Source organism: Electrona antarctica, assembly GCF_951216825.1.
Source record: "Electrona antarctica genome assembly, chromosome: 1".
Taxonomy (NCBI): Eukaryota; Metazoa; Chordata; class Actinopteri; order Myctophiformes; family Myctophidae; genus Electrona; species Electrona antarctica.
Genome location: NC_136806.1, coordinates 38,180,803 through 38,207,780, shown reverse-complemented (window position 1 = coordinate 38,207,780; position 26,978 = coordinate 38,180,803). Strand labels below are relative to the sequence as shown.

General features: G+C 45.9%; 1 protein-coding gene across 1 annotated transcript in view; it reads left to right on the top strand.

Moving 5' to 3' along the window:
* The window catches only part of gpc3 (glypican 3), a gene marked incomplete at its 3' end in the record, with an annotated part of 168,715 nt that overhangs the window by 138,719 nt on the left and 3,018 nt on the right, over window positions 1-26,978 (top strand). The window contains exon 7 of the mRNA XM_079496909.1: window positions 2,017-2,215. Within this exon, the coding sequence (XP_079353035.1) occupies window positions 2,017-2,215 (199 nt within the window). The remainder of the gene's footprint in view (window positions 1-2,016; window positions 2,216-26,978) is intronic.

The window sequence follows — 26,978 nt, the reverse complement described above, 5'->3', positions numbered from 1 at the left end:
TCTAATTCCAGTATGGTAAATACCAACGTTTTTCTTTTTGGTCGTACTATGTTTTCCCCTGGAATTCCCCCTGTTTTTTTTTTATGATTTGTACTTTATTAAATGTCTTTTGTATATGAAACTGACATAGACATAGACAAAACACAACAAAATAAATGCATAACAAAACAAACACATAACAAAACAAAACAAAACAAAACAATATAACAGATGCACAGAAATATCCCGCAGTCCACCCCAGCCCCAATTCCAGACATATTCCTTCAGTGTATTTTTCCAAAGTTGCAGCCCGTTCAGAGCTCACTCAGAGCCAGAAACGAATCAGAGTCCTGATACGTGCATATGGTAAAAGCCCCATTTTAAGTCATAGTCGTCCATCCTATTGAGCAGCCTGTATGACAGTCGCTCGTAAGCGGCCAATAGTCCCATCGATGCATCCCAGAGGGATGGAGCAGGTGCAGATGGAGCCTTCCAGTCCTTGACCACCAGCCTCCTACCTGACATAATGGCCGTTTGTATCCATTCAGCTAAAGGAGGAGCAACATGCCTCAATGTGGCAGGATCCCCCAGAATGAACAGACTGGGTGAAAAAGGAATGTGTATGCCTGTTATTCTCTCCAGTCTTTCATGTATAGCAGTCCAATATTCCTGAATTTTGGGACAGCCCCAAAGCATGTGTAAAAGTGTACCGTCTCTATCCTGACACCTCCAGCATTCAGGACCATCAGTCAAGCCGACCCTAAACAATCTTGATGGTGTCCAATATATTCTATTTATAATTTTGAATTGAATCAACCTTGTACGTAGTTCTCTTGACATTTTCCTTCCATTCCTAAGAATTGGAATTCCTCCTGTTAAGCTGTTGCAATAATAATGCAGAATGTCTTTTGCAACGTGGAATCCCCTGTATAGATTTTCATTAAAGCGCAAATAACATGCATTTTAAAACTGCTTTTAATATTTAATATCATATTGTCTACGTCCCTCAAAGTTATTTCTAATGGTTTGAGCCTCAATCACCACTCTGATATAACCAGGCCTTGTCATTTCTTTCTGGACTTTGAAAGCAGTTTTGGCTGCAGTACCACAATGTCCTGAGGTGGTGGGGGTGCTGATATGCAGATTATTTAATATTTGAGTCATTATAATACTGATGCTAGATAAAACCAGGCTTGTTTCCATTCCATGCCAGCTTGGAAAATCAACAATGGTGGACATTGTAAACAAAGTGGAAATGCAAATTTCCAACTGAAGACTGAAGAAGAGGAGGAATTATACAAAGTAGGGTGACATTGATGACATCACGATGAGGCCAAAATCAGTTGAGCTGTTCCTGAGAGCAATTTCCATTAAAACACCCATATGATATGAAAGCCTGATTGTTCAAAATTGGTTATTTGTGGGGTTAGAAAACACATATGGGAGCCCCAAAAACACAAAAGAAATTAAAAAAGTTGAATTTGATGTTATAGGTCCTTTAAAACTGAATTCCCCAACTTTTTTTTGTAGATGAATTTTGTAATTGAATACACAATAAAAGCCTCAGTGTTCATACAGTAGCCTGGAGTCCACCTATGCTTTCTATAGCTCCCGGCAGGATCCGCTGGGAGAATATAGACGCAGCTGCGCGACATGAGACTAATTAGAGCGATAGAGAGAGAGGAGTGTGTGTGTGCACGGGTGTGCGTGTGTGCGTCAATTTAACAAAGGTGCAGACGATCAGAAATCAGCAGAGAGTCCGACTAGCGCTACTCTATGCCGAATTGAAGTGGACTCGGTCCCAGACTTTTTTTTTCTCCCTGGAAATAAAAACGTCTGGGTTTCCGAGGCTATTCATACAGTAACTGAGTGTAAAATGTGACTCTCTAGTCTTAGAGAAATGGACTTGAGTTACAACTGGACAGCTTTTTTCATCTACACCAAATCTCTTCGCCAAAAATTGCCAATCTACAAGCTCAAAACGCACCACGTTGCCATTTTTTATTGCCTTTCTCCATTTCCTGTTTGCTCTGACAGCTGCTGCGTCTGGTGACGGTGTCCGAGAAGCGCTGGAGAGCCCGGTCGCGCGCAGGAGGAGGAGGTGGAGCAGGAGTAGACGGGTGGAGCGACGAGGAAGAAGGATTTGAAAGCGGTGACTGTGATGATGAGGATGAGTGCAGCGGGGTGTCAGGGCTGGGCCCGCCCCCGAGACGCAAACGCTTACGCATCTTTGCAGGTCAGACACACTTACTCATTTCAGTATAACTGTACTGTACTGTAATGTGCATTTATTGTACTGTATCTTTGCTGCGGTTTTGCTCCCCTCCAAAAAACAACATTTAACCACTTGAACCCTATTGTCCCTAGTCCCGAGTGGTCAAGTTCAAACTAGGGGATTTAGAAATGTGCTACCAGATCCACATTGATAACTGAAATGATGTTAAATCAAGTTGCATTTCTGAGATGAGGCTGTGAGGAAAAACAAACAAACAAGCACACTCGCCAACCCTTGAAACCAGACGAATCTGCCAATGTTTAATCATTTGCTCAATACATGTTTTGTATTTTAGTCTGGGCAATGCCAGGCTAGGCGCTGTAGCTCGCCGTTAAGTTGTTTACTCTTAAACTCAACTTCTTAAGTTCTAAACTGAAGCTGTTTTCTTTAAGATTAGATGGCTCTTGGTTGTGAAAAGGTTGGGCTTCTTTCACAGTGAGTCACATCGACCCCCCCCCCCCCCCACACACACACAGCCAGCCAGTGTGCAAGGCAGTGTTTACATGACGACTGTACATGTTGACACCACCGTGACACTATGCAGCTAGAGACGTGACACTTCCTCAGGTAGCAAACCTTGACTCAACCTCTCGACCCGTCCGCCGTCTGTCAATCCCCCTGGCGCTGCATGGGCTGAGCTGAGCAGGAAAAAAAAGGAAAAAAAACACTGACGCTGGTGCTCCGAAACGCAAACAAGGAACAAATGAAGCTACAAACTGTCGTAAGAAAAGAAACCAAACAGAGAACATGGTCAGCGAGCAGGAACAAGGAGGATCATCGCGTCGGGACGCCGGCACAAAGCCCCCAGCAGCTGAGCAAACATCAGCGGAGGGAGTTGTGCTCCTGTCAGGGATGTTGGGCACAGATTTAGGTTCAGCTTGTGGGAAGTGAGAGCAGAAGCCCGGGGTTAAGACAGGAATCCTGCAGGTCCAACACTTCCAGCGGGCTGACGCCCTCTCCTCAATGCACAGACTGTGTTCACCTCTGCTCCAGTACTGGGGCCTGATCCTATTATCCTACCATTAAATGGATACAACTCTGGCAGTACTTCCTCATCCCTTTTCTCCTCACTGGATGGACCAATTGATCTGAACTTGCATGGGCATTGAGTCGATTTTCTTCCACTTTTCTCAAATTGAAGTTGTTTTCTATCTATCTATCTATCTATCTATCTATCTATCTATCTATCTATCTATCTATCTATCTATCTATCTATCTATCTATCTATCTATCTATCTATCTATCTATCTGCGCTCATGCGTGCATGCCTGTGTGTCAGCATACAAATGCCTGTGTGTGTGTGTGTGTGTGTGTGGGTGCGTGTGTGTGGGTGTCAATGTGCACATGAAGCCTGTTTGTACCTGTTTGTGCACGAGGAGCCAGTCATGTTTGCAGACCTTGGCAGGGTCTGCTGAGCTCATTGACAGCTCCACAGATAGGGGCTGATAGCCTGTGATGACGCAGTAAAACGCCGACCCCCGGTGACCCGTGATCCCTTTTTGGTCAAACAGGGTTCAAAGGTCAGGCCTAACGGGGAGGGGCCTCGTCTGTGCTCAGGCGCTTTGAGATGAACGAGACAGATCTGGTTTCAACAAGGGGATTGAGGAGGGTCTGAGCCAGGCCTTTCCCAGCCCCCCCCCATCCAACCTGTGTGAAACTGCTCACTAGGCCTGTCACAATTATTACATAATCACCTGATCGCAATTATTTCAGATAATCGCAATTATTTTGCATAATCATAATTCTTTCCAATCATCTGCATAAAATCAGCTGGATGATATTAACAACAATGTAATATTTTCCATGATTATTTCCACTTTGTTGTCCACGCTGTTCTAAACACATTTAGGCAGAAACAATGGCTTGTGAGCTTATAGATTTAGCTATTTTTGTATAACATTATTAAAAATATAGGCTTTTTGATTATTGGTACCTGTCACTGTCAGTCATTTATTTGTATATTTAATTAATATCCTTTTTATTTAAGTAATTTACGTTCTTTACGTTTTTTTAAAGTTTTTTTCTTTACGTTTTTTAAGTTAAGTTTTGTGTGTGTGTGTGTGTGATACAGCTGCGCCCTCTGGTGGCGGGCCGGTGGTGTTACAGCGTGACACACCGACAGACAGTTTAGGCCAGCTTCTATAGTTAGTGCTCACTGTGTTCGCAACAATTTTTATTTATGCACTCCAATATTGAATTCAGCCAAAACACACAATTTAATCATGAATTACAATTTTTTGTATGATGATCATCAACTAAAATGTCATGACAGCCCTACCGGTCACTGTGGTTAGTGTGACCTCCTTCACTCTCAACACAGAGTCAAAACGCTCATTAGACAGCAAATCCTCCACTATAACCGACCCCCCACCCACCCACCACCTCCACCTGTTCTCCACGCAACACCCGTCTCCACTGACCACCCACCTCCCCCTACACACACACACACACACACACACACACACACACACACAGACGTTTGTATTACTATACACGTCGTCAGTTACCAGTATAACCCTGAAGCTGAAAATAGCCGATCTGCAAGCTCACAATATGTTGCGCTGTGTTATGAGCTTGTACACCTGCTATTTTCGGTGCACTGTGCACAACTCCGGTGCACAACTAAGAATAAGTCAACCGGTCCATAATGCTAACCACTAAAGCTAAACTCTAATCCTGACCTGAATCCTTTCTTAATATAAGTAACTCCCAACCATTTCTCTTGTTAGGACTAGGACAAGTGCCTGTCTCATTCTACTGTACTTGTTGCCCTCACAAGTATAGTAACACACACACACACACACACACACACACACACACACACACACACACACACACACACACACACACACACACACACACACACACACACACACACACACACACACACACACACACACACACACACACACACACACACTGCTTCCTTTCCTGGCCAATAGGAATTCCACCCCACACATTCTCCAGAGCATTCCAGGCCAGGGCAGCTATTCCAGGCCAGGAGCTGTGTGTGTCTGTAGATAGACCTATATTGATCCCCTGGGGGAAATTCAATTTCCAATGGCATTACAGCAGAATCACAGGGCAGATACAGAAGAAACTAGATAAAGTGCCCCTCTGGGCACAGATCTCCACCAGGCCAGGTCAGGTTGTGGCCTCCTGGTGGCGCTATAATAGGTGAAAAGGGTGGCATTTCGTCTTACGCCTTGGATGGCAATTGGATGATTTGAGTCATTTTGTTCCAAAAATGTGTTTTTCAAAAATCCACATGTTGGTGTAACATAACATAACAGGCCAATGTGAAAAGGGTGGGATATATTCCTCAGCCTCATAGGAAAGTCTGTGAAAGATTTCACGTAAATTGCACGCTGCGTTCATGATTTGAGGCTTTTTGTTCAAAACGGGCAAATCCTGCAAACTTTGAAAGCCAATGAAAAAAATCATAAGCAATAAGAATAATATGCATAATAAGCCATAGAAACATGGAAGACTGAACTTGTGAAAGAAAACACCATGTAATTGTGACAGGGTCAGTTTTAATTGTGTGTGTGTATGTGTGTGTGTGGGGGGGAGGGGGGGGGGGGGGCAGCGTTCTGGAAGACTCATAGACTGAGTTGTCTGTACTCAGATTTTAACCCATGACTTTGTGTTCCAAAGGCAAGAGCCCTACCTACTGAGTCACATCACAAAAAACATGTCACATCACAAATCAGCATCAGTATCAGATCAGTAATTGTAGTGGGGTATAATAAATGAACACCACACCTACCATCAGTTCCCAGGACTTCCAGCAAACTTGCAACGCCAAACCAAGCTACACCTCAAACACTGAGTTGGAAGTGCCCAGATTTGAACCCATGACTTTGTGTTCCAAAGGCGGTAGCTCTAGCTACTGTGCTATCCAGACACAATCAGTTGTTCTATTGTTATCAGCAGAATCATTCAGTGTTTGTGATGACAATTATGTGTGTCCTGGTCCATTATTCATTACTACAGTGTTTGCTGTTCATGTTTTCACGTACAAACTTATCTTCAACTGGGATTTCAGATAATGGTCCATAGATTGTGTGTAGAACGTTTCACGCAAATCGTTCAAAGATCCAGGCAGAAAATCAGGTATAAGCATTTTTCAAACTTCTCAAAATGGTGGAATATCTGAGGGCGGAGCTTACTGGTCAAAGTGACAGATATGTTCCCCGTGAGTCAAAGAACATGTGGAAACAAGTTCCATGACTTTTGGCCAAACGAGGCATGCGTTATGCCTGTTCAAAGGTTTAATTTAAATAAAAAGAAAATTGCTATAGCGCCCCCCTTTGGACAATTGGAGTAAGGTTGGTTCCAGTGCATTTGGCATGACCCTCTACCATACTGTAAAGTTTCATAAGCATATGACACTGCATGTATGTATTATGGGCAAAAGAAGAATTTTCACAGAACAGCAATTTTCATTGGCTCATAAAACCTTAATTCTTTTCATTTAAAACAAAGTACTATAGATTCCCTTGTCCGTATAGGTCCAAAGTTCACGTGTAGAACTTTTCGTGCATTTTGATCAAAGATCCTGGGAGGAGATGCATTTTAACTGATTTTCATATAATTCAAAATGGCGGGTGATCTAGAGGTCAGAGGTCAAAAGTAAGAGCACCAAACTTGTTCAGCATGAGGAGACGCATGTGTGTCAAAGTTTCATTGCCGACGGTCAAACGGTTCATGAGCTATGCGCGTTCAAAGTTTGAATTTTCAATTGAGTGCTATAGCGCCACCCTTTGGCCAATGGCCGTGGGCTCCGCATCATCACTGTTTGGCATGGCCCTGTACCATGTTGCCGAGTTTTGTGAAAACCGACTGCACGGTTCAGCCAGAAATGCTATTTTTGGCGGAAAACAGACAAAAACAATAAAGGACCAAGTCCTTTCAGGACTGCTTGGTCTGTGTAACGACTTGCGGGATTGTTGGACAGAATCTGGAGGAGTAATATCAAAAAATCACACCTGTGTGAAGTGAGGGGCAAAACATACTCTCTCACCATGCCTTCGGCCTGGTGGAGACAAAAAGGGGATACAGCTAACGGAAGAAACAAGATACTACTAGTATTAGGATGCAAAGAGTTAAACAAAAACAAAACAAAAACATTATCTAAACCGGTGGTGGAGGTGGTGGAGGTGAAGACGGGGAGGAAGCTGGAGCCTAATATCATGGCCAACCTCTACCACCCCTTCCAATTAGCCCCCAGCTTCCTCCCCGTCTTCACCTCCACCACCTCCTCCACACCGCCCAGTCTAGCCCGCTTTCTTCACCATACCGTTCAGTCTGTCAGTGTCCCTCATGCTGCTGTGATTCCCCCAGCAGGCAAAGAAGAGGTCACTAGCCATTGCACACAGTTAGGACATCTGCAGCATCCTGTTGCACACATTGACGGACCTTGCTCTGCCCCTTACTGTAGAGGGCATCTGCATTATTTGTCAGAGCAGCTCAGCATCTTGTTCAAGTGTACACGTTGCAACTTGTAGCTGTCAACATTACCTCCAGACTCCCAGTGGATATTGCTGGGGGGGCGGGGTATCCTTTTGCATTGTGCGGTAGGCCACCACCAGCTCCTCGTTCTTGCCCGCGTTGAGCTGGATGTGGTCACTGTCACTCCACCTCATGCATCGTGCTCATCCGTGTCAGTTTCATCAGAGAACTTCTGGAGGTGAAACGTCTTTGCGTTGAGGCAGAAGTCAGACATAGAGGGTGAACAGGAAGGGTGACAGCACAGTGCTCTGTGGTGCACCATACTACTCACTAGTACTTCTGTTCTGACAGGAAACCCTGTAGTCTGAGGTATTGCGGTCTACCCGTGAGGTAGTCTGTGATCCACGCCGCCAAGCCAGGTGTGACCTGCATCGCAGCGAGCTTCTCAGCAAGCCGTTGTGGTTGGTTGGTGTTGAAGGCACTGGAGAAATGCACATGAGAAGAAAGAACATGATTCTTCGGGTGTTGCCCCAGAGTCCACAGGCTGGTTGTGAGTGTAACTGTTGTGTGTCCTCAGGCTGGTTGTAAGTGTCTGTTGTGTGTCCTTAGGCAGGAACAGGTGAGGTCCTGCATTGGACTCACTGCTCAGTGCTCACAGACAAAAACACTATACATGAGCTACAGATTTAGCCACTAGAGATGCGTGCGTGCGTGTGTGTTACCAATAACAAGTCATTAGTACCATACCAATGCTCTGTGCTAAATGATGAGTTCTTCTTAACTGAATTCATAGCGTTAGACAGACACCTGATTAAGACCAGCTCTCTAACATAAAACCCTCTTACCTCTGGCTCTAAAACCTTAATTCCTCTGTCAACTACCCTCACCTCCCCCTCCTCCCCCCATCCTCTCCATCTCTCTCTCTCTCTCTCTCTCTCTCTCTCTCTCTCTCTCTCTCTCTCTCTCTCTCTCTCTCTCTCTCCTCTTTTGCTTCAGTTCTGCCAGAAATGGTGAGAAAATAATCTGGTTCAGCAAACACTGTAACAACTTTAATTACCATGGTTTTTCAATATAACTTTCACTTCAAGCACCATGAGAAATGTTGTGAAAGAAGTACTCTGTGTTTTTGACAATCTTTGTAAAATCTTATATAAACATTTCCTTTTTTTTTTTTTAGGGGTGTTCTAAAAGAAAATACAGCACTGAATTTATATTAAAAAGAAAATAACACTTGAATCCTTAAAGGGGCATTCCACTCATTTTCAACATTTTACTATGTCATTAATATACCTTAGAGCCGTTAAAAAAGTCCCCCCATTCTGTGTTTCCTAGAACTGGAGATCTGAAAAAAATCATTAACATCGTGATTTTTGAGTGGTGCAAACCACTCCAACAACCAGCTTTGTCTGTACCCGTGTATGTACCCGTGTACCTGTACGTGGCCCCACGCACAGGTGAGCATGGTTGCTATGGTTAGTGTGTGACGTCACTGCACCACTCAGTTCACACAGGTGTGATTTTTTTTGATACTTACAGTTCTAGGAAACACAGAATGGGGGGACTTTTTTATTATTTCAGCTCTAAGGTATATTAATGACATAGTAAAATGTTGAAAATGAGTGGAATGCCCCTTTAAGTAGTTTTTAAAATGTATATTGAAGTATTTTTTTTAAAGCTAGTACTCTAAAGCAGCACTACGTAGGCTACACATTTGACTGAGCAAGTTTCACTTGTAATAGTTGACCAGGCAGGAGTATCTATACTTTGACTCAAGTACTGGGGTTGAGTACTTCATCCTCCACTGGGCTCTGCTCCATCCTCCACTGGGCTCTGCTCTGCCCCATCCTCCACTGGGCTCTGCCCCATCCTCCTCTGGGCTCTGCCCCATCCTCCACTGGGCTCTGCCCCATCCTCCTCTGGGCTCTGCTCTGCCCCATCCTCCACTGGGCTCTGCTCTGCCCCATCCTCCTCTGGGCTCTGCTCTGCCCCATCCTCCACTGGGCTCTGCTCTGCCCCATCCTCCACTGGGCTCTGCCCCACCCTCCTCTGGGCTCTGCCCCATCCTCCACTGGGCTCTGCCCCATCCTCCTCTGGACTCTGCCCCATCCTCCTCTGGACTCTGCCCCATCCTCCACTGGGCTCTGCCCCATCCTCCTCTGGTCTCTGCCCCATCCTCCTCTGGACTCTGCCCCATCCTCCACTGGGCTCTGCTCTTCCCCATCCTCCCTGGGCTCTGCTCTGCCCCATCCTCCTCTGGGCTAATTTGGTAATTTTTAATTTGGTTTTAGTCACATTTTAGTCAACTGAAATGATTTTGTGTCATGTATTTTCTCGGGCCTTGATGGCGTCCTAATGGCAGAATTCAGAAAATAGCAGCTTACAAAGCGTCGCAACCAAGCATGAAATTACTTGTTTTTTAGTTCTACTGGATCTCTTCTCCACTAGTCCCTCCCTAACACTTATAGTCTAATTTGTATTTGTTGACGAAATTGACAATCTATTTAGTCATAGTTTTAGACATCATAGTTTTTATTTTGTTTTTATTCTGTTTCCTCAGTGAAAAAAGGTAATCGACAAACATTTTCCGTTAGTTTTAATCGACGAAATCAACAGTACTGTGAATAGCGCCCTTATGTTCCCCCTGGCTTCAGACATTCGGTCACTGTAAGCTCCCCCTGAAGCAGCTCTGTGTCTTTCTGGGAGCCTCCTGAGCCCTTTATCAGCGCCAGGGGTTAGCAAAATACAAAGTGGAAATATTCCTGTAATGTGAAACATGCAGGGTGGGGCGCAACGCGCGCACCTCGCAGGTCTGCTACGGATTTGATGGGTTGGAACAAGGGACTGAGGTAAGGGAACAAGGAGAGGAGGAAGGAAATAAGATAGAGGGAAAAAAAGACAAGCAATGTTTGAGAAAGATGGGAGGAAAATATTGTCTGGAAACCTTGTATGTCCAAAACTGTCGCTTCTCAGAAAATGGAAAAAAGAACCTGTGTTCCAATGAATCCAATATAATTTGTATTTAGTCACAAGCTCTTGTTAATACTTTTCATTGGTTCAAGGTTTACAAAACCCACAGACAGACCACTTGAAACCTGGCATCCCTGTTTTGGTTTAGTCAAATTGCTTGGCTATTTTCGCTACTTTTGCACAACGCAATCATTCGACAAAGTATAAAATAGGGCATTAATTAAAAGATTTGGAGATAAAAGTTTACTGCCCGACAGCAGCCTGTATGTATTTTGGCGTAACAGCCGTCCACGCTGCCAGTACTACAACCTGGTATGTTAATTAGCTCCAGCTGCGACCTTTGAACCCCTCTGGCACCTGATAGGTGAGTCACGCGGCGCCGGTTCTCCCCAGCCATGTTTGCTGGCCTGTCTTCATCAAAGCAGCCGTAAGCCAGACACTGTTTACACTGGGCCTGCTCTGGACACTGCAGAGACGCAACTTCCTGGGAAGCACGGGTGTTCAACATGTGGCAGCCATGTTGGACACAGCAGAGCCTGTGCGGCACACACGTGTGTGTATTCAGAGGATGGAAGCAGGTTGTTTACAATGATTGTGCATTTCGTTCACCCATTCACACACACTCACACACCGATGGCGGAGAAAACAATGCAAGGCACCAACCTGCTCATCGGGAGAATTTAGGGGTTCAGTGTCTTGCTCAAGGACACTTCGACACTAACTCTGGGGTCAGTGGGGGAGCCCGGGATCGAACTGGGAACCTTCCGGACGCCCACATTTCTCCATTACGTCGTGGTCGTCGGTAGCACGTAGACCGGAGTGCTGCAGAGGTCCACAGACACTTCACCCCATTTCTTATTTGTAATAATTCTTATTCTTCAAACGGTTGATTGATTGGCTGATATTTCAGACAGTACTAGTACACATTTTAAAGAGCATATTTCGCTTGTAGTTGAGTAAGACTTGACCAGGAGTACCTACAGTGTATACTTTAACTGGTGTACTGGGTTTGGTCCACCACAGAACAGCATCCTGTGTTCTGCAGCGCCGGGTCCAGAGGAGGTGTGGACAGCACTGTGGGGGGTGGGGTGAAGGGTTCTGACCCAATGTTCTGACCCAACCTTCATCCGTCCGTGAGCTTCTAAACAACTTCTGTAAATCCAGCCAATCGTCATGCTCCTCCACCTTTCCTACGCCCCTCACAAAAATAATGACGCTTGCCCACCATCTGTGTAAACAGGCCTGGCTGGTGTGCTCTCTCTCTCTCTCTCTCTCTGTAGCTCAGTGTCTCTCAAAATGGGGTCCTTGAGGGGTCCCCAGCTAAATTAGTTAAATTTGGCACCAACATCAGTTTAACCATTTTGAATTATTTCTGAGCTTGTAGATATATTTCGAATCATTTGCAACAATCCTGAAACATTTCCCCCTCTTTTGGGGTCCCTGGTACAAAATCTTTTCAGAAGGGGATCCACAGCCAAATACATATCCGTCTGGGGGTCCTGGACATGAAAATGTTTGAGAACCATGCAAGCTTTCTCTCCTTTTCTCTCTGTCTCTCACTCCCTAGCTCACACTCCCTCCCCTCCCTCTCTCGGTGCATGGCACCCACAAGTCTTGGAGGGACCCCCCTCTATGGGGGTCGAGGAGAGAAGGAAGAGAGAAAAGAGGAAGAAGGGGATGAACCCGGCCTTCGGTGGTCATCCTCTGTGGTGATTTAACTCATCCAATGCAGAGATAAAAGCCATAAGAACAGCCTGTGGGCGAGAAAGACGAGCCTGTGGACACACGTGCACAGAAGCCACTGGGATGTACAGTTCCCATGAGCTGTGGGGGAGGCCCCAGCAGAGGCCCGTTGGCTCTGTATAAGCCTGTGCCTTTTTTTCTCTTTGTGTGTGTGTGTGTGTGTGTGTGTGTGTGTGTGTGTGTGTGTGTGTGTGTGTGTGCGTGTGCGTGCATGTGCGCGCGTGTGTCAGCTAGCGTGTTTGTGCGCGCCTCTGTGAACAGCATTTGTTTGCTCAAGAGGTTTATTTACATTCACAGGCACTTTTGGAAGCTCTAAATTGATTCCAGGCTCGTTCCTGGGTCATGTCCATCAGTTCCACCACAGTCCACAAACACAAGCACGCACAGCGCTCCCTTTCTGCTGCCTCCTCCTCAAACACGCACCGACGCCATTTTGCAGAAATGACTTGGAACGTTGCGGTTTTGAATATTCCTCCCAGCGGGGTCCCGATGATGATCACGTGTTGACCTCCGTCTCTCACCTGTTTCTTTTAGGGCTGCAACTGCAACTGCTTTATCCCATTTATTTATCAATCACTTTTTTGATTAATTGAACAAGAAATAATGAATAGACGATCTTGTTGACTATTTTCTCTATTTTGAAAATGAAATTACTTACAGTACATTACATATAGGAATTGCCCAAATATTTGGAACGATTATTATACAGTTATTTTATTAATTAGGGTGTCCATAAGGGGGTTAAGTGATCAAACAAAATGTGTCCGTCCGTCCGTCCGTCCATCCATCCATCCATCCATCCATCCATCCATCCATCTATCCTCTGTGTCTCTGGCTGGCTGTGGTTCCTCCAGCGCTCTCTCAGAGGAACCTGTGGACATGCAGAGCGCTGTCAGAAGGTTACATACTGCCAGAGGAAACCACACGCCAACCACTAAAAGCTGCACAACAAGAGCTCCCTGTGTACAGGCAAGAGAAACCCCAAATTGTCACTGTTGGCCATATCTGCAGGCTGTCTCTTCATGAGGGGAATGTGAAGAGAATCTGTGTGCACAGCAAACACATGCGCTCGGCGCTCCCACCCCACCCCACACACACACACACACACACACACACACACACACACACACACACACACACACACACACACACACACACACACACACACACACACACTGCCAATTAATTTCCTTCTCCAGATAGATTAAGTGGAGCGTGGAGAATGTAAACGGATCTGTGAGCGATGTCAGCTAGCTCCATTATTGAGAGATAAACATAGTATTCTAAGAATGTGTTCCTGGCAGCGCGGTGACCCCTGGGCTGTGCTGGGGTCTCCAGACCCCCCCAGCCCCCCCAGGCTGACCCTTCTGCTCAGCGGCCCGGCTCCGGCCCTCTGCTCCCTCCCATCTCTGTGTCTCCTTCTCGGCTTCTTTTTGCTCTCCGACAGTGCTGGAAAGTAACTGAGTACCTATACTAGTAATGTACTTTTACTTTAGTTGGGCATTTCCTTATTTCTATACGTTATACTCCACTACATCTCAGAGGCAATATTGTTGTTTTAACCCCACTACAATTATACTGTATCACAGCTTTAGTTTCTAGTTGATTTGGGTTATTATTACAGTATTTCTACATTGTGGTATTGCTACTTTTACTTAAGAAAAGAAAATCGGAAATTCTTCCACCACTGTGATCAGTAAATCTCTCTCTCTCTCTCTCTCTCTCTCTCTCTCTCTCTCTCTCTCTGTCTGATAAGACCCCTGCCATTGTTCCATCATCTCTCGGGCTGGGCTCACACTCTGCGTGGCCCTCTGCAGCTCAGGCTGCGGAGCCGCTTCACAGGGCCGTTCTGTGGCCAGCGGCGTTCCCGCCCAGAGCGAGCCCCTCGCCCTCAGAACAGAATCAACTCTTTGTACGGTTGATTTGTTATGGTTTTTCTACTCTTCTCTCTCTCTTTCTCTCGCCCCCTCCCTCCCTGCTTCACACACTTTCCGCCGTCACAAAATCAGAGGTTTGGGGTGCCCAGTGACTGAGCGGATAGTGGAGGTAGGTTTGGGGTGCCCAGTGACTGAGCGGATAGTGGAATCAGAGGTTTGGGGTGCCCAGTGACTGAGCGGATAGTGGATCAGAGGTTTGGGGTGCCCAGTGACTGAGCGGATAGTGGAGCAGAGGTTTGGGGTGCCCAGTGACTGAGCGGATAGTGGATCAGAGGTTTGGGGTGCCCAGTGACTGAGCGGATAGTGGATCAGAGGTTTGGGGTGCCCAGTGACTGAGCGGATAGTGGATCAGAGGTTTGGGGTGCCCAGTGACTGAGCGGATAGTGGATCAGAGGTTTGGGGTGCCCAGTGACTGAGCGGATAGTATCAGAGGTTTGGGGTGCCCAGTGACTGAGCGGATAGTATCAGAGGTTTGGGGTGCCCAGTGACTGAGCGGATAGGATCAGAGGTTTGGGGTGCCCAGTGACTGAGCGGATAGTGGAGCACATACTGTATGCTCTATATGCCTGCCAGCAGGTCCCTGGTTCCACTCCCGGGCCGGGTAGACCATTTGCTGCATGTCACTCCCCTGATCTCTGTCTCTCTCTCTCCCTGTTGCTGCATGTCACTCCCCTGATCTCTGTCTCTCTCTCTCCCTGTTTCCTCCCTCCACTGTCGCTATCAATACAGCCTCAGAAAAAGCCCCCCCCCCCCCCCCCCCAAATAACTAATCCATATTGTCAAAGTGGAGTCCAAGGACCAGGACAGGGGCACAAAGGCCTGGAGACCATGAAGGCCATGGCCGGCGTTGCCCCTGCCACTATGGCCTTATGCCCTTCAATAAATGATAAACCCAAAGGCCACAGTGGACTTGATGCCCCGCCCGTACTGCCCCAGTGTGCCTGCATGCTGATTTCACCGTTTCTCCTTTGCTGACACCAGTGTGTTGATATTCAGAATTCAGATTCTGAGATTCTGAAATTCAGATCATTTGCTGTTGTACTTTATAAGCACTTTATAACCACCCTCTATTCTCAATCCTCAGTCTCAGACTACAGTCCTCAGACTGTAGCCTATATGCACTGCTTTTCCACCGTCTACACCAAATCTCTTCGCCAAAAATAGCCAATCTACAAGCTCACAGCGTGTCGTGATCGGCTATTTTTGGTAAATGTTCACCCAGAATATGCAATGGGGTTCAAGTGGTTAAAATGAAATCATCCTTCCCTACCCCTTAAATTCAATTCACTTAAAAATAATTGTTGGCTTGCTGCCCTGGCAACCCTGCCAATGACTTCCTTGAGGTTGTTCCAAATGAACCCTTACAGGTCTGTATTGTAACTCTGAGAGTTACGAACCCTTACAGGTCTGTATTGTAACTCTGAGAGTTACGGGGGTCCAAATGAACCCTTACAGGTCTGTATTGTAACTCTGAGAGTTACGGGGGTCCAAATGAACCCTTACAGGTCTGTATTGTAACTCTGAGAGTTACGGGGGTCCAAATGAACCCTTACAGGTCTGTATTGTAACTCTGAGAGTTACGGGGGTCCAAATGAACCCTTACAGGTCTGTATTGTAACTCTGAGAGTTACAGGGGTCCTTAAAGTCTACAGGTTTCAGAACCAGCGCCATACAGTTGGGTGCCACCGATATTGTCCCTTATCATTTGACCCATTTAGGCCTGACCTCTAAACTTTTAAAAATCCTTCTAAATCCTGAAAAAATCCTTCTACATTTTCACGATTTTTCAAAAATAGCAGACCTACAAGCTCGTAGCGCGCCACTCAGTGGCGCGCTATGAGCTTGTAGATCTGCTATTTTTCAATAGCTAAATTATAACATAATACCAAAAGGGGTTCCCGCCCAAAATGGGTTAACTGTCCTTTTGCGCAGATCACGCAAACCTCAGCAAAAAGAAAAGGACAATATCGATGGCCTCCAACTGTATATGAATTCAATGCCGTTGCTATTCCCGTGGCACCTTTTACTGTAGTAGTAGCTCATCTCTGTAAGAAGGGACTCGATGCGGGGGTGAGATGGGGGGGGGGGGGAGTCTATAAATACATTGGAGTAAATCTAATTGAGAGTTCAGTTGGTTTGTGAATGTCGGTCAACCCTCCAGTGTCAGCGGCGGAGCCTCGCCCAGGCTGCACTGTGTTAATTAACAGGTGTTGACTTGCATTTGTCGCACAAAGCCACGATTGAGTGTGTGTGTGTGTGTGTGTGTGTGTGTGTGTGTGTGTGTGTGTGTGTGTGTGTGTGTGTGTGTGTGTGTGTGTGTGTGTGAGGGAGTTGTCCCGCGGCCCCTGTATCAACATAATTTTCACGGTGATTCATATTCATCTGATAACCTATTAAAAGTGAGATCACGATTTCACATATTTGTAGGCCTAATTGAAACTAAGAATGTGTTGATTTATTACATGATAGCGTGTAATAATAATAATATTATATAATATAATTATAATACAAACCGATTTGGCGTGTCAACAATTTCGCTGAGGTTAGACAGAGATTGTCTTTGGTTACATTTAGGGGAAGTGATTTGGTTTAGGATTAGTGTTAGGTTACTCTGGTTATAGCATCAAAGCAAACATACTCCCTGAACACATATATCGACGATATACCTTGCATAGCTGGTGCCGTTTTCTTATTTGATTGTATAGTTTCCTGTTTCTGTTGGTTAATCGCTTGAACCCTAGCGACCCTGTTCTGGGTTTGGTGGAAATAGCTGAATTACAAGCCCACAACATGCCTCAATGCAACGCGTTGTGAAGCTGTTTTCGGAGAAGATATTTTTGTGTACAGTGAAAACAGGAGGTGGCCTATAGAGCCCTGGGCTAATTCCGGTCAACAATGTATACAGTTAAAGTTGTTTTTAACTAACCAAATGTAGAAAATGTGCATTTGTCATGTCTGAATATTCCCAGCGCAGTTACATTGGAGTTTCATAACACAACAATCTAGTAAAGACATCAGGTTTCAGCCACTAAAAATAAAAGAGCAACGTCTTCTTTCCAGACTCACCATTTTGAGCTGATGTTCAACAATCATACAGAGAGTTATCCAGTGTGGAAGACAAGGCAAGGCAAGGTCAGTTAAGGCAAGGCAAGGTATTTAGTTGACTCTGTGTTTAGAAAGCAGACCTCTCCCAGACCAACCTGAGAGATGTTTCATGATGTAGCACAAGATCAGAAATGTATTTTGGCCTTAAATCATTCAATGATTTAAAACAACTGTAGTATTGTGAAATCAATTATTTTACAGATTAGGAGTAGTGTAAAGATCTAACAACTTGGATGATATGGTCTCTTGGTATTAAAGGACCCGAGTGTTCTGAATCAACTGCAGCTGTCTGATCGATTTTTAGAAACCTGTAAAGCAAGGCAGGATCGAATGTCATGGAGGCCATGGTCGCCGACCGTAGCCCCTCAGTTTGGTCTTATGCTCCTCAAAAAATGATATGCCCTCCCTGGCACCTGATGCCACAGTGGCCTTGATGGCCGGCCCACACGGTCCCAGCTGAGTGGAGCAGTGTCCTCTGCTCTGCCTCTACCCTGTCAATTTTATAACGCCATTGTCTTTTGTTAAGATTCTCCCCATCTCCAAATGAGTCCAGTGACTCTGATTAGTCCCAGAGCATGTATGAACTTTTGACTCATGAGTTTCTACAAATATTGGTAATTTGTAAATACCAATACATTATTTCGGTAACATAAAAATGCATTATTTCCGTGGACTTAAAATCCTTGCTTCATTTGATGGCTGTCCTGTCCTGTCATTTGGCCTTTGTACCCTCAAGACAATGACAATATCAAAGGTCAAGTGGCCTTGCCCCTAAAAACTATGAACTTATAACCAACCCTAGCATCAGACAAGTCGTTAAACCTTGATATATTCTTAAGGTGATAGTACGCTGACTTTGTGGAATAGACAGAGATATCAGTTTCTACAGTCACAATAGCCTCAATAGTCCAGAATGCCACATTCTATATTGTTACCTATGATTGATTTGTAGCCTTGTGTTGATGAAAAAGTGCTTATTTTAGCTAAATTATGTACTGTATGTTTACCACATCTTTTCATATTTGGGACATGACACATGGGGACCTCTCTAGCCCTCTTTTTCCATCTCTATTGTTCTCAGTGTAGGAGTGTGTTTGTCTGCTGGAATAACAGTGAGTGTTGCGGAGGTTGTGGAGGGCAGAGAGACACACAGAGCAGTGCTGTTGGAGAGGCCGGGGGGAGGGAGGGAGGGCGAGGCCTCTTGTAGACGGAGCAGCGTTTGTCTTGGCCCAACATTGCCAGCCCTCTCTCGGAGCTGCTCTGTGGTCAGCCGTGGCTACGGAGGCAGACATGCACATTCCCTCCAAGCCTATGGACATACCACCTCCCCGCCCAGGGCCCACCCCCCAGCCGGCCGGCTGGCTCCCAATCAGCAATGTCTCAAGACAGGCCCCGGTCAGGACGCCAGAAGGATCACAATGTGTTCCAAGGCTTTGCACAACAAACCAACTCAAACCAAACATGGTCTCCTCCCTTATCTATCACCCTGGCTCCGATAAGGACCAATGCATTCAATGGATAACTGCAAGTCAGTAGAGCAGTGTTTCCTAAATAGAAGGATGGTAGAATGGTATAGATTAGGGTGACCAAACATCATGGTTTGGCTGGGATTGTCCCGATTTCAAACTGTGTGTCCCGAGTTATCTCTAAAACACCAATAAAACAAAATGTGGTTAGGACTGTAGGATGGTAGGATAGAATGTTAGGATGGTAGGATGTTCGGAGTACACTGCCCCTCCCAGCCAATACGTTCCATGGTGGACTGGCAGACCAATGATAAAATATTGACTTTGCTTAAAGGAGATCTTTTAAGCCATCAAATCTCGAAAATCTTGATCAAATTTGACCAGCTCAGGTGTTTTCTGTGCTTACAGCGGCTGCAATCCAAACCATTTCCCGCTTTCATAAGAAGCACCTGTGTTTGGAGACTTAACATTCCACATACTTATCTGACCAAAAAAAAGGTTCTTGTCTGAAACACACACATGTGCTGAATAAACTCAGGCGGAGCATGAAGATACATATTTGCCAGGCAGTAACAATAATGTGTAAAATGGCAAATGGCCTGACATTCACTTTCACAGCAACTGTGTTTCATAAATATATATACGCTATCTATATATACATTTGAGGGAATCTGCCTGTGTTCCAACTTCCAATGTTGTGTTCACAATCGGGTAGCCAAGTCATACACTCATATGAGTATGCGGAAGTGCCATTATGTGCTCTGCCTGTGGTCTGACCTCACTCACTTCACCTCTGCGTTTTCTGCCTGTTCTGTGTTCACAATTGGGTGGCCAAGTCATAGACTAGAGCAGAGTATGCGGAAGTGCCGTTTACACAAGTGCTGTGCCTGTGCTTTGACTAGGGTTGGGGACATGGTGCATGCATGCGGCTGTGGTGACGTCCGCCACCTACACGTGTGAGAGGGGTGGATACACCCACTGATCTAGGACCAGTAGGCATGCAAACTTTGAGCGAGACGGTCAGACGGAGACGAGTGTAGAAGTGTGGTTGGACTTTTCCAGTGGGTGCAAATCTTTTGTGCAAAGGTGGTAGTACGTTGACTTTAAGGAAACCTCACCACAGAAACACTGTATCGTATCATGTGTCGAGTCTCCGAAAATCTATATCACCGCACTTGTGTCAGCAGCGTTGAACATTATCGACATACGCTATAAGTCACGTCAATTTCCATCCAAGATATAGCCAAAGGAACGGCTGAAGTGCTGCCTGGGCTAGAGTTTTGCTCGCTCAAAAATAATCCTGTGTGTTTGCACCCTGTGGTGGACGGGGCAGAGCTGCGTCAACCTATACAGCAACAACAACATTAGCAAGAGATAACGGTGCATGCGCGCCTGCGGAATATGCTACAAATTAATTAATATATTAATTAATGCCTAGTAGTCCGACCCAACCCCAAAGCCCGACAAAATACGTGACCAATTGGACTCGCCCAAGTTGAAAAATCACACCCGTGTGAAGTGAGTGGTGCGGGGGGGAGTTCCAGACCCACAGGAACGCACCCAGGGTGCCGGCCCGGTTCCGGCGAGCCGCCCCGCGTTCGAAATGGTTGAGAAATGACAGTTACCGTGTGCCGGTCCCTCTACTGTACCCTCTACTGTACTGTACTGTACTGTACTGTACTGTACTGTACTGTACTGTACTGTACTGTACTGTACTGTACTGGCACACCCAAAATCATCATATATACAGTTAATATGTGCGTGTGTGTTTGTGTGTGTGTTAGGTTGCGCACAGTTGGTGAAAAACAACCATGCTGTTTTAGTGCTCATACCCAGCCAGGCAGGCACCCACCCAGCCAGCCAGCCAGCCAGCCACACACATAACTCCGTATGGGAGTGGTTGCACCACTCAAAAATTGTTGTACAATTTCTAATAATAGTGTTCCTAGTAATCACGCCAGGGAATCACTTTATTAGTGCCCGAGCACTGCACAGTAGTGCAAAGCCCTACTGACATCGCAATGATTATTATTCTTTATTATTAATCCTCCAAATGAATCGCGTTGTTGAGACGCTAAGCGTAGTCAAAAAGTTGCAAAACTTTGCATCACACTTTGCACACTGCACACACATCACAAGTGGCGAAAAATAATGGCTCAATAGCGCCCCCTACAAAACTTTGTGCTTGAAGCCCCACAATACGGTTTTCGCCTACATTTATGGAAATTGGTACACACCTGTATCATGTCCTGACTTACAAGAAAGTCTCTTGGCGCCATGACCTAAACCAAACAGGAAGTCAGCCATTTGGCATTTTGGCGCAATTTATGCCATTTTCACGTGTCACACTTTAACAAACTCCTCCTAGCAGGATAGTCAGTTCCAAATCAAACTCGCTCATCGTACACAAAAGACCTTAACGATGAAAAGTTATCAAAAGCGTGAGTTTTCGTAAAATGGTGTAACCGTGCGAAGCGTCAAACTTCATTGTCGTACAGAGTTGGAGGTGGTGCCAATGTACTTGGTTCAGAGTCCTTGTCATTCATTGGTGTAACTTAGCCCCGCCCCCTCTTCGATTGGTCGATATTTGATAGTTCATGTTTGTCGTACAGAGTCATGAGTCACCGCACTGTACTCAGTTGAAAATCCTTGTCCTTCAGTAGAGTTACTTAGCTCCCAGTTCTGATTGGTCGATATTTACCCGTAACGTGCATCGAGGGCCCGGTCATCGCTACTTCATCCGTTTTTTTTTTATCGTGCATTTCCCGTCAGTGTGTTGTTTGGTCACCCCAAGCATGACCATATATGGTCATGCTTCGTGACATCACGTGACATCATCAGGGATGGAGATCCCTGATGTATGGAGATCCCTGATGTCATCAATATTAAGCCCATACAGTATATGGAGATCCCTGATCCCCTCATCAATATTGGCCAGCAACTCAACATCTGACCTCAAACCCTTAGATCTCCATATATGGAGCTGACCTGTTCTGACATTCCATATGTTGATCCTTCCCCATCCATCCTTCCTCTTCAATGTCTCCCTTTTGACCTATACCTGTCTCCATTTAAACTCTAGAAGGGCCTGCCCCAAAGTTATTAGTGCAGCCGTGCCCGGCAGCTGGCGAAAGCTAGAGTTCTCAACAGGCCCAAAAATGAAGACTATAATAATTACCTGTAGCAGAGAAGGTCCTGTGTTGTTGGCACTATTTGGGAACTGTTTGCTTGTTGTGACAACTGCATGGTGGCTTAAATATAACTAGTGGTAAATGACAAGCCAGCTCAAAGCTCTGCTGACAGACATACAGGCACGCACACATGCCTGCACGCACATGCATACACACAGAATGTAGGCCTACAGGTGCCGTGTCGTTAGTCAGAAGGTTCCTTGTTCCGAAATTACTATCCCTATCTCTAATCCTAACCTAAACATAACCGCAAGCACGGGAGCAGTGCATGTTCGGACTAACGGGACTTCGGATCTATGGGCAGTTCCCGGCCTACATGAGGTTAGACATCAATCAGGTGCAGGTTAGGCACAAAGGTGGCAGCACTTTGGTATGTCCAAAAAGCAGCGTTGTAAATGAGATAAAGTGCAATGAATGTATTATCAAGTTCCACCACGTTGTCCACAAAGGGCTAAAACTTTCACAGGTAAATGTGCCAGGATTTGACGATATGAAAAGGTTTGAGAACCATTAAAGGAGGTGATGAAGCTAGCCAGCTACTAGTAGCATGATGTCACCCTTTGGGGAGTGGTGGTAGTCCCAAAAAAGGCTCTGCTGTTGAACGATGAAAACGGGTGAACGGGGGAACGCATTGGGGGAGTCACATTAATTAGCGGAGGTAGTGTGGTTCTATTTATAGAGCTGGATTATCCATCTATCAGCCTAATTTAATCAGTCTGTCCACTGTCTCCACCAAGCAAGATCTTCTCTCTCTCTCTCTCTTTCTCTCTCTCTCTCTCTACCATGATTCTACTGGAACATCGTCAATGTTCATTGTCTCCACCAGGCTGAAGGCATGGGGAGAGAGTATGTTTTGCACTCCATCCATGTGTGTGTGTGTGTGTGTGTGTGTGTGTGTGTGTGTGTCCGTCCTTCCTTCCTTCCTTCCGTCCGTCTGTTATCAGCTAATCTCCGCCACCGTTGGCCCGATCCATGCCAAACTTTGCACACACACTCCCTGGATGCCAACGACGAACCTCTGCCCCAAATATTCCTCAACGGCCTGTTATAGCGCCACCATGAGGCCGATTTAGGCAAAACACATTTCTGTAGATTACTCGTACACATTTTATCCATACATCACACAATTCGGTATACACTATCTCCATAGTCATGTGATCAACACGGATCTGCACCATTTCCCATCTTCCATCCTGATTGGCTAAGATTGGCTTCTAAAGCTCACATGATTGGTCCGTTTCGAACAAAATGCCACAAATCACAAACACAGTGTGCAATTTCCGTGAAATTATACACGCACATTTCCACTAGGCCAAGGACGACATGCCACAATTTTTTTCCCCAAATCAGCCTCACGGTGGCGCGATAACAGGCCAATTCCTGTTTTTAGATATAACTGCATCGATCTGTATACAACTTATGCTATGCGCACTCCCTAGAGGCCATGGAAAAACATTGTCCCTGCATCCCTCCACATCTGCCGGTTATAGCGCCACCATGAGGCCGATTTCTGCAAAACATATTGCTTATGTTATGTTAGTCGCACAGATTTCATCCAAATGTCACGCAAATCGGTACACATGATCTCTGTAGTCATGTGATCAAGACGAGTCTGTTGGATTTCTCAGATTCTACACTGATTGGCTAACATTGCCTTCCAAAGTTTTCAGGAGTGGCCCGTTTTGTACAAAATGCTGCACATGTCCTGCTCATCCAGAATTCTATCCTCATGCTATGAGTGATCTGGCTCTGCATTTCCTCAACAAAATGAAGAAAATTGTTGCAAAAAAACTAACAAACAAAAAAACATGTTTATACAGTATTACTCCTAAACATTTTGCCAAACATCTCACACAGTCCTATCCTCCTGGGGGAGACCTGTGCCCAGAAGGGCACTTTTTCTAGTCTATATATATATTTGAGCCGGTAACAAGTTGTGAGCGCACACTTTGTGCGCAGTTTAGTTCGGCAAGTCATACGCCGTGGTCCGTGACGCATGCTGCAGCATGCGGAAGCGCGGCCTGGGTCGGGTCGGTGACGTATCACGGCTGCGATACGTCACCGACCCGACCCCTGCATTTTCAACCCAGTTCCGTGGTTTCCCTTTCCATGATGCGCTGGCCCGAGATGCCATGGACAGCAGACACACAACATTCACGGAGAGACAACAACAACACGGAACAACAACAGCACACAACCTGCCAGCAAACACACGGCAGCGGACGCACAATATTCACTAGTCGGAAGAAACACACCATTGAGAAGGTTTATGGGATTTATTGACAGTAAGTGAATGAATGAATTAATTAATGAAATCGGGTGTGTAGGTTCCAGGGGAGGTCGCCGACCCTGAAGTCTTTGGGGAGGAGGTCGTATGGCGTTCGTCGTATGGCGTTCGTCGTATGGCGTTCGTCTTACGGCACGCATAGACGGCCACCCCCCAGCAGGAACCTGAGAAATGGGAGAGGGGGAGAAAGTAGGAGAGAAGAGAGTTTTGTTTTATTCGTTTGTTCCACTTTAGCGATGTGAATGTAGGAATTCTAGTGCAGATAAAGCTCCTTTGAGGGGAGCAGGGAAAGGAGCTACTATGGAGGTGAATGGGGTGGGGGGTGGGGGGTGGGATGCGAGAAGCCTGTAGGAAAGTGGCTTGTGTGCGACGCAGCGAGGCGGGCGAAACGTGGAGGATTCTGGGTGGTAATGGGCAGGTATATGGGCAGGTGTGTGTGTGTGTGTGTGTGTGTGTGTGTGTGTGTGTGTGTGTGTGTGTGTGTGTGTGTGTGTGTGTGTGTGTGTGTGTGTGTGTGTGTGTGTGTGTGTGTGTGTGTGTGTGTGTGTGTGTGTGTGTGTGTGTGTGTGTGTGTGTGCGTGCGTGCGTGCGTGCGTGCGTGCGTGCGTGCGTGCGTGCGTCTCACTCGGCTCGCACTGCGACACAGATTTGTGGCATTAGACAGAGACCCACCGCAGGAGGGTCGAGTTTCTAGTTTGTTACAATTGTATAAATCAACACTGAGAATTGTATTGTATACTCTCTCTCTCTCTGTCTCTGTCTGTCTCTCTTGAGTCTTGACTCTCTGTCTCTCTCTCAGTCATACACAGGTGTTCATCTCCTATTAGAACAGGATATTATTGGTAGGCCCGGTGGGGATGAGAAGGTGTTTGAGTTGTTTTTAAGAGCAGCAGTATAGAACAAGGTCTCTCTGTGTCCATCATGGACCAGCCTTTAAACTAACCACAAAGACACGCTTTTTACCCTGCGACTGTTTCACACGCGCGGACACAGACACACACATATTTCCCCCGAAACACACACACACGCACATGCACGCATGCACGATCACACACCGAGTATATATGGGGGTATCAAGTTGCACCTTGAGTTTAATTGGCCCAGCAGTACAGCGCTCTGCTGTCGACAATGACAAATCGTTCTTTCAGAGCCCAAAGAATGTGTGGCCAGCGCCATGTCAAAGGACACAGGACCACAGCAACAAAAAAAAGAACATTGAATTGTCCGCTGGCTGCCGTTCAACTGTTGTCGTAACTGCAAAGACATTTGTTGAGGAGAAGGGAATTTTCTTTTTTTTCTTTTTTTTTAAGATTGGGAGGTTTATTTATTTCTCCTTCCTCTGTTTTAGAAGGTCCCTGGCTGATCTGAAACCAGTGGCAAGGACCTACTGTCTGTCTGTCTGTCTGTCTGTCTGTCTGTCTGTCTGTCTGTCTGTCTGTCTGTCTGTCTGTCTGTCTGTCTGTCTGTCTGTCTGTCTGTCTGTCTGTCTGTCTGTCTGTCTGTCTGTCTGTCTGTCTGTCTGTCTGTCTGTCTGTCTGTCTGTCTGTCTGTCTGTCTGTCTGCCTGCCTGCCTGCCTGCCTGCCTGCCTGCCTGCCTGCCTGCCTGCCTGCCTGCCTGCCGGCCGGCCTGTCTGTCTGTCTGTGATCGAACCAGCTAGGGTTTAGGTCACACTTCCTCTCCTTCAGTGACACAGTCTGCTCAGACCGGACCACTCACTCATTTCAAGCTACTGTACAATCTGTTATTTTCACAGTTGGTCCCAGTGCGGAAAAGTTTAGGAAATGTTTAGAGTTAGGATTAAAATGAAGGGGGAGGACACCATTTTTCTAATCTAATCAAGTATACAATAATATAACGTGCAATAATGCTGAAATATTTATTTCTTGTCAGGCCTTTTTATAGCCCCCCACCGCCATTTGTATATTATTGTATTTCCATTTTTCTAGGATATAATAAGATATTGTAAAACACTTTCAGATTTGTCCAATACTATTAGACTGCTCACACTGTTTTTCTTACATTCCTATTTTTAACTTTAATAGTTGTAGTTATACCTTATGCTTTTTATTGCTGTATCAAATCGTTTTTAGCTGTGTATATGAGCAAAATACCACGGCAAATTCCTTGTATGTGAAGGGAACTCATTGGACCCATAAGCAGATTATGAATAGATTCAGATTCTGAACACAAGAATGTTTGTGTATATGCATGTTTTCATGCACGTGCGCATGTTTTAGTCCACGCGCGCGCGTGTGTGTGTGTGTGTGTGCGTGTGCGTGCGTGTGTGTGTGTGTGTGTGTGTGCGTGTGTGTGTGCGTGACGTGTGTGTGTTTATGTGAGTGTTTATAGGTTTAGGAGAGGTGTTCCAAACCCAGCCTGAAGCCTAAATTATTATGACACAGCGGTGTCGCATGCCGATAATAGCCGACCTACATCTCACAACATGGCGCAGACGCGCCTTGTTGTGAACTTGTAGGTCGTTATTTTCAGCACCGCCGAGCTGCGAATCGTGGCTTGACAGGGGACATCTCTGCACATAGCTGGCGTTCCAGAACCCCAGAAGTCCTTTATTA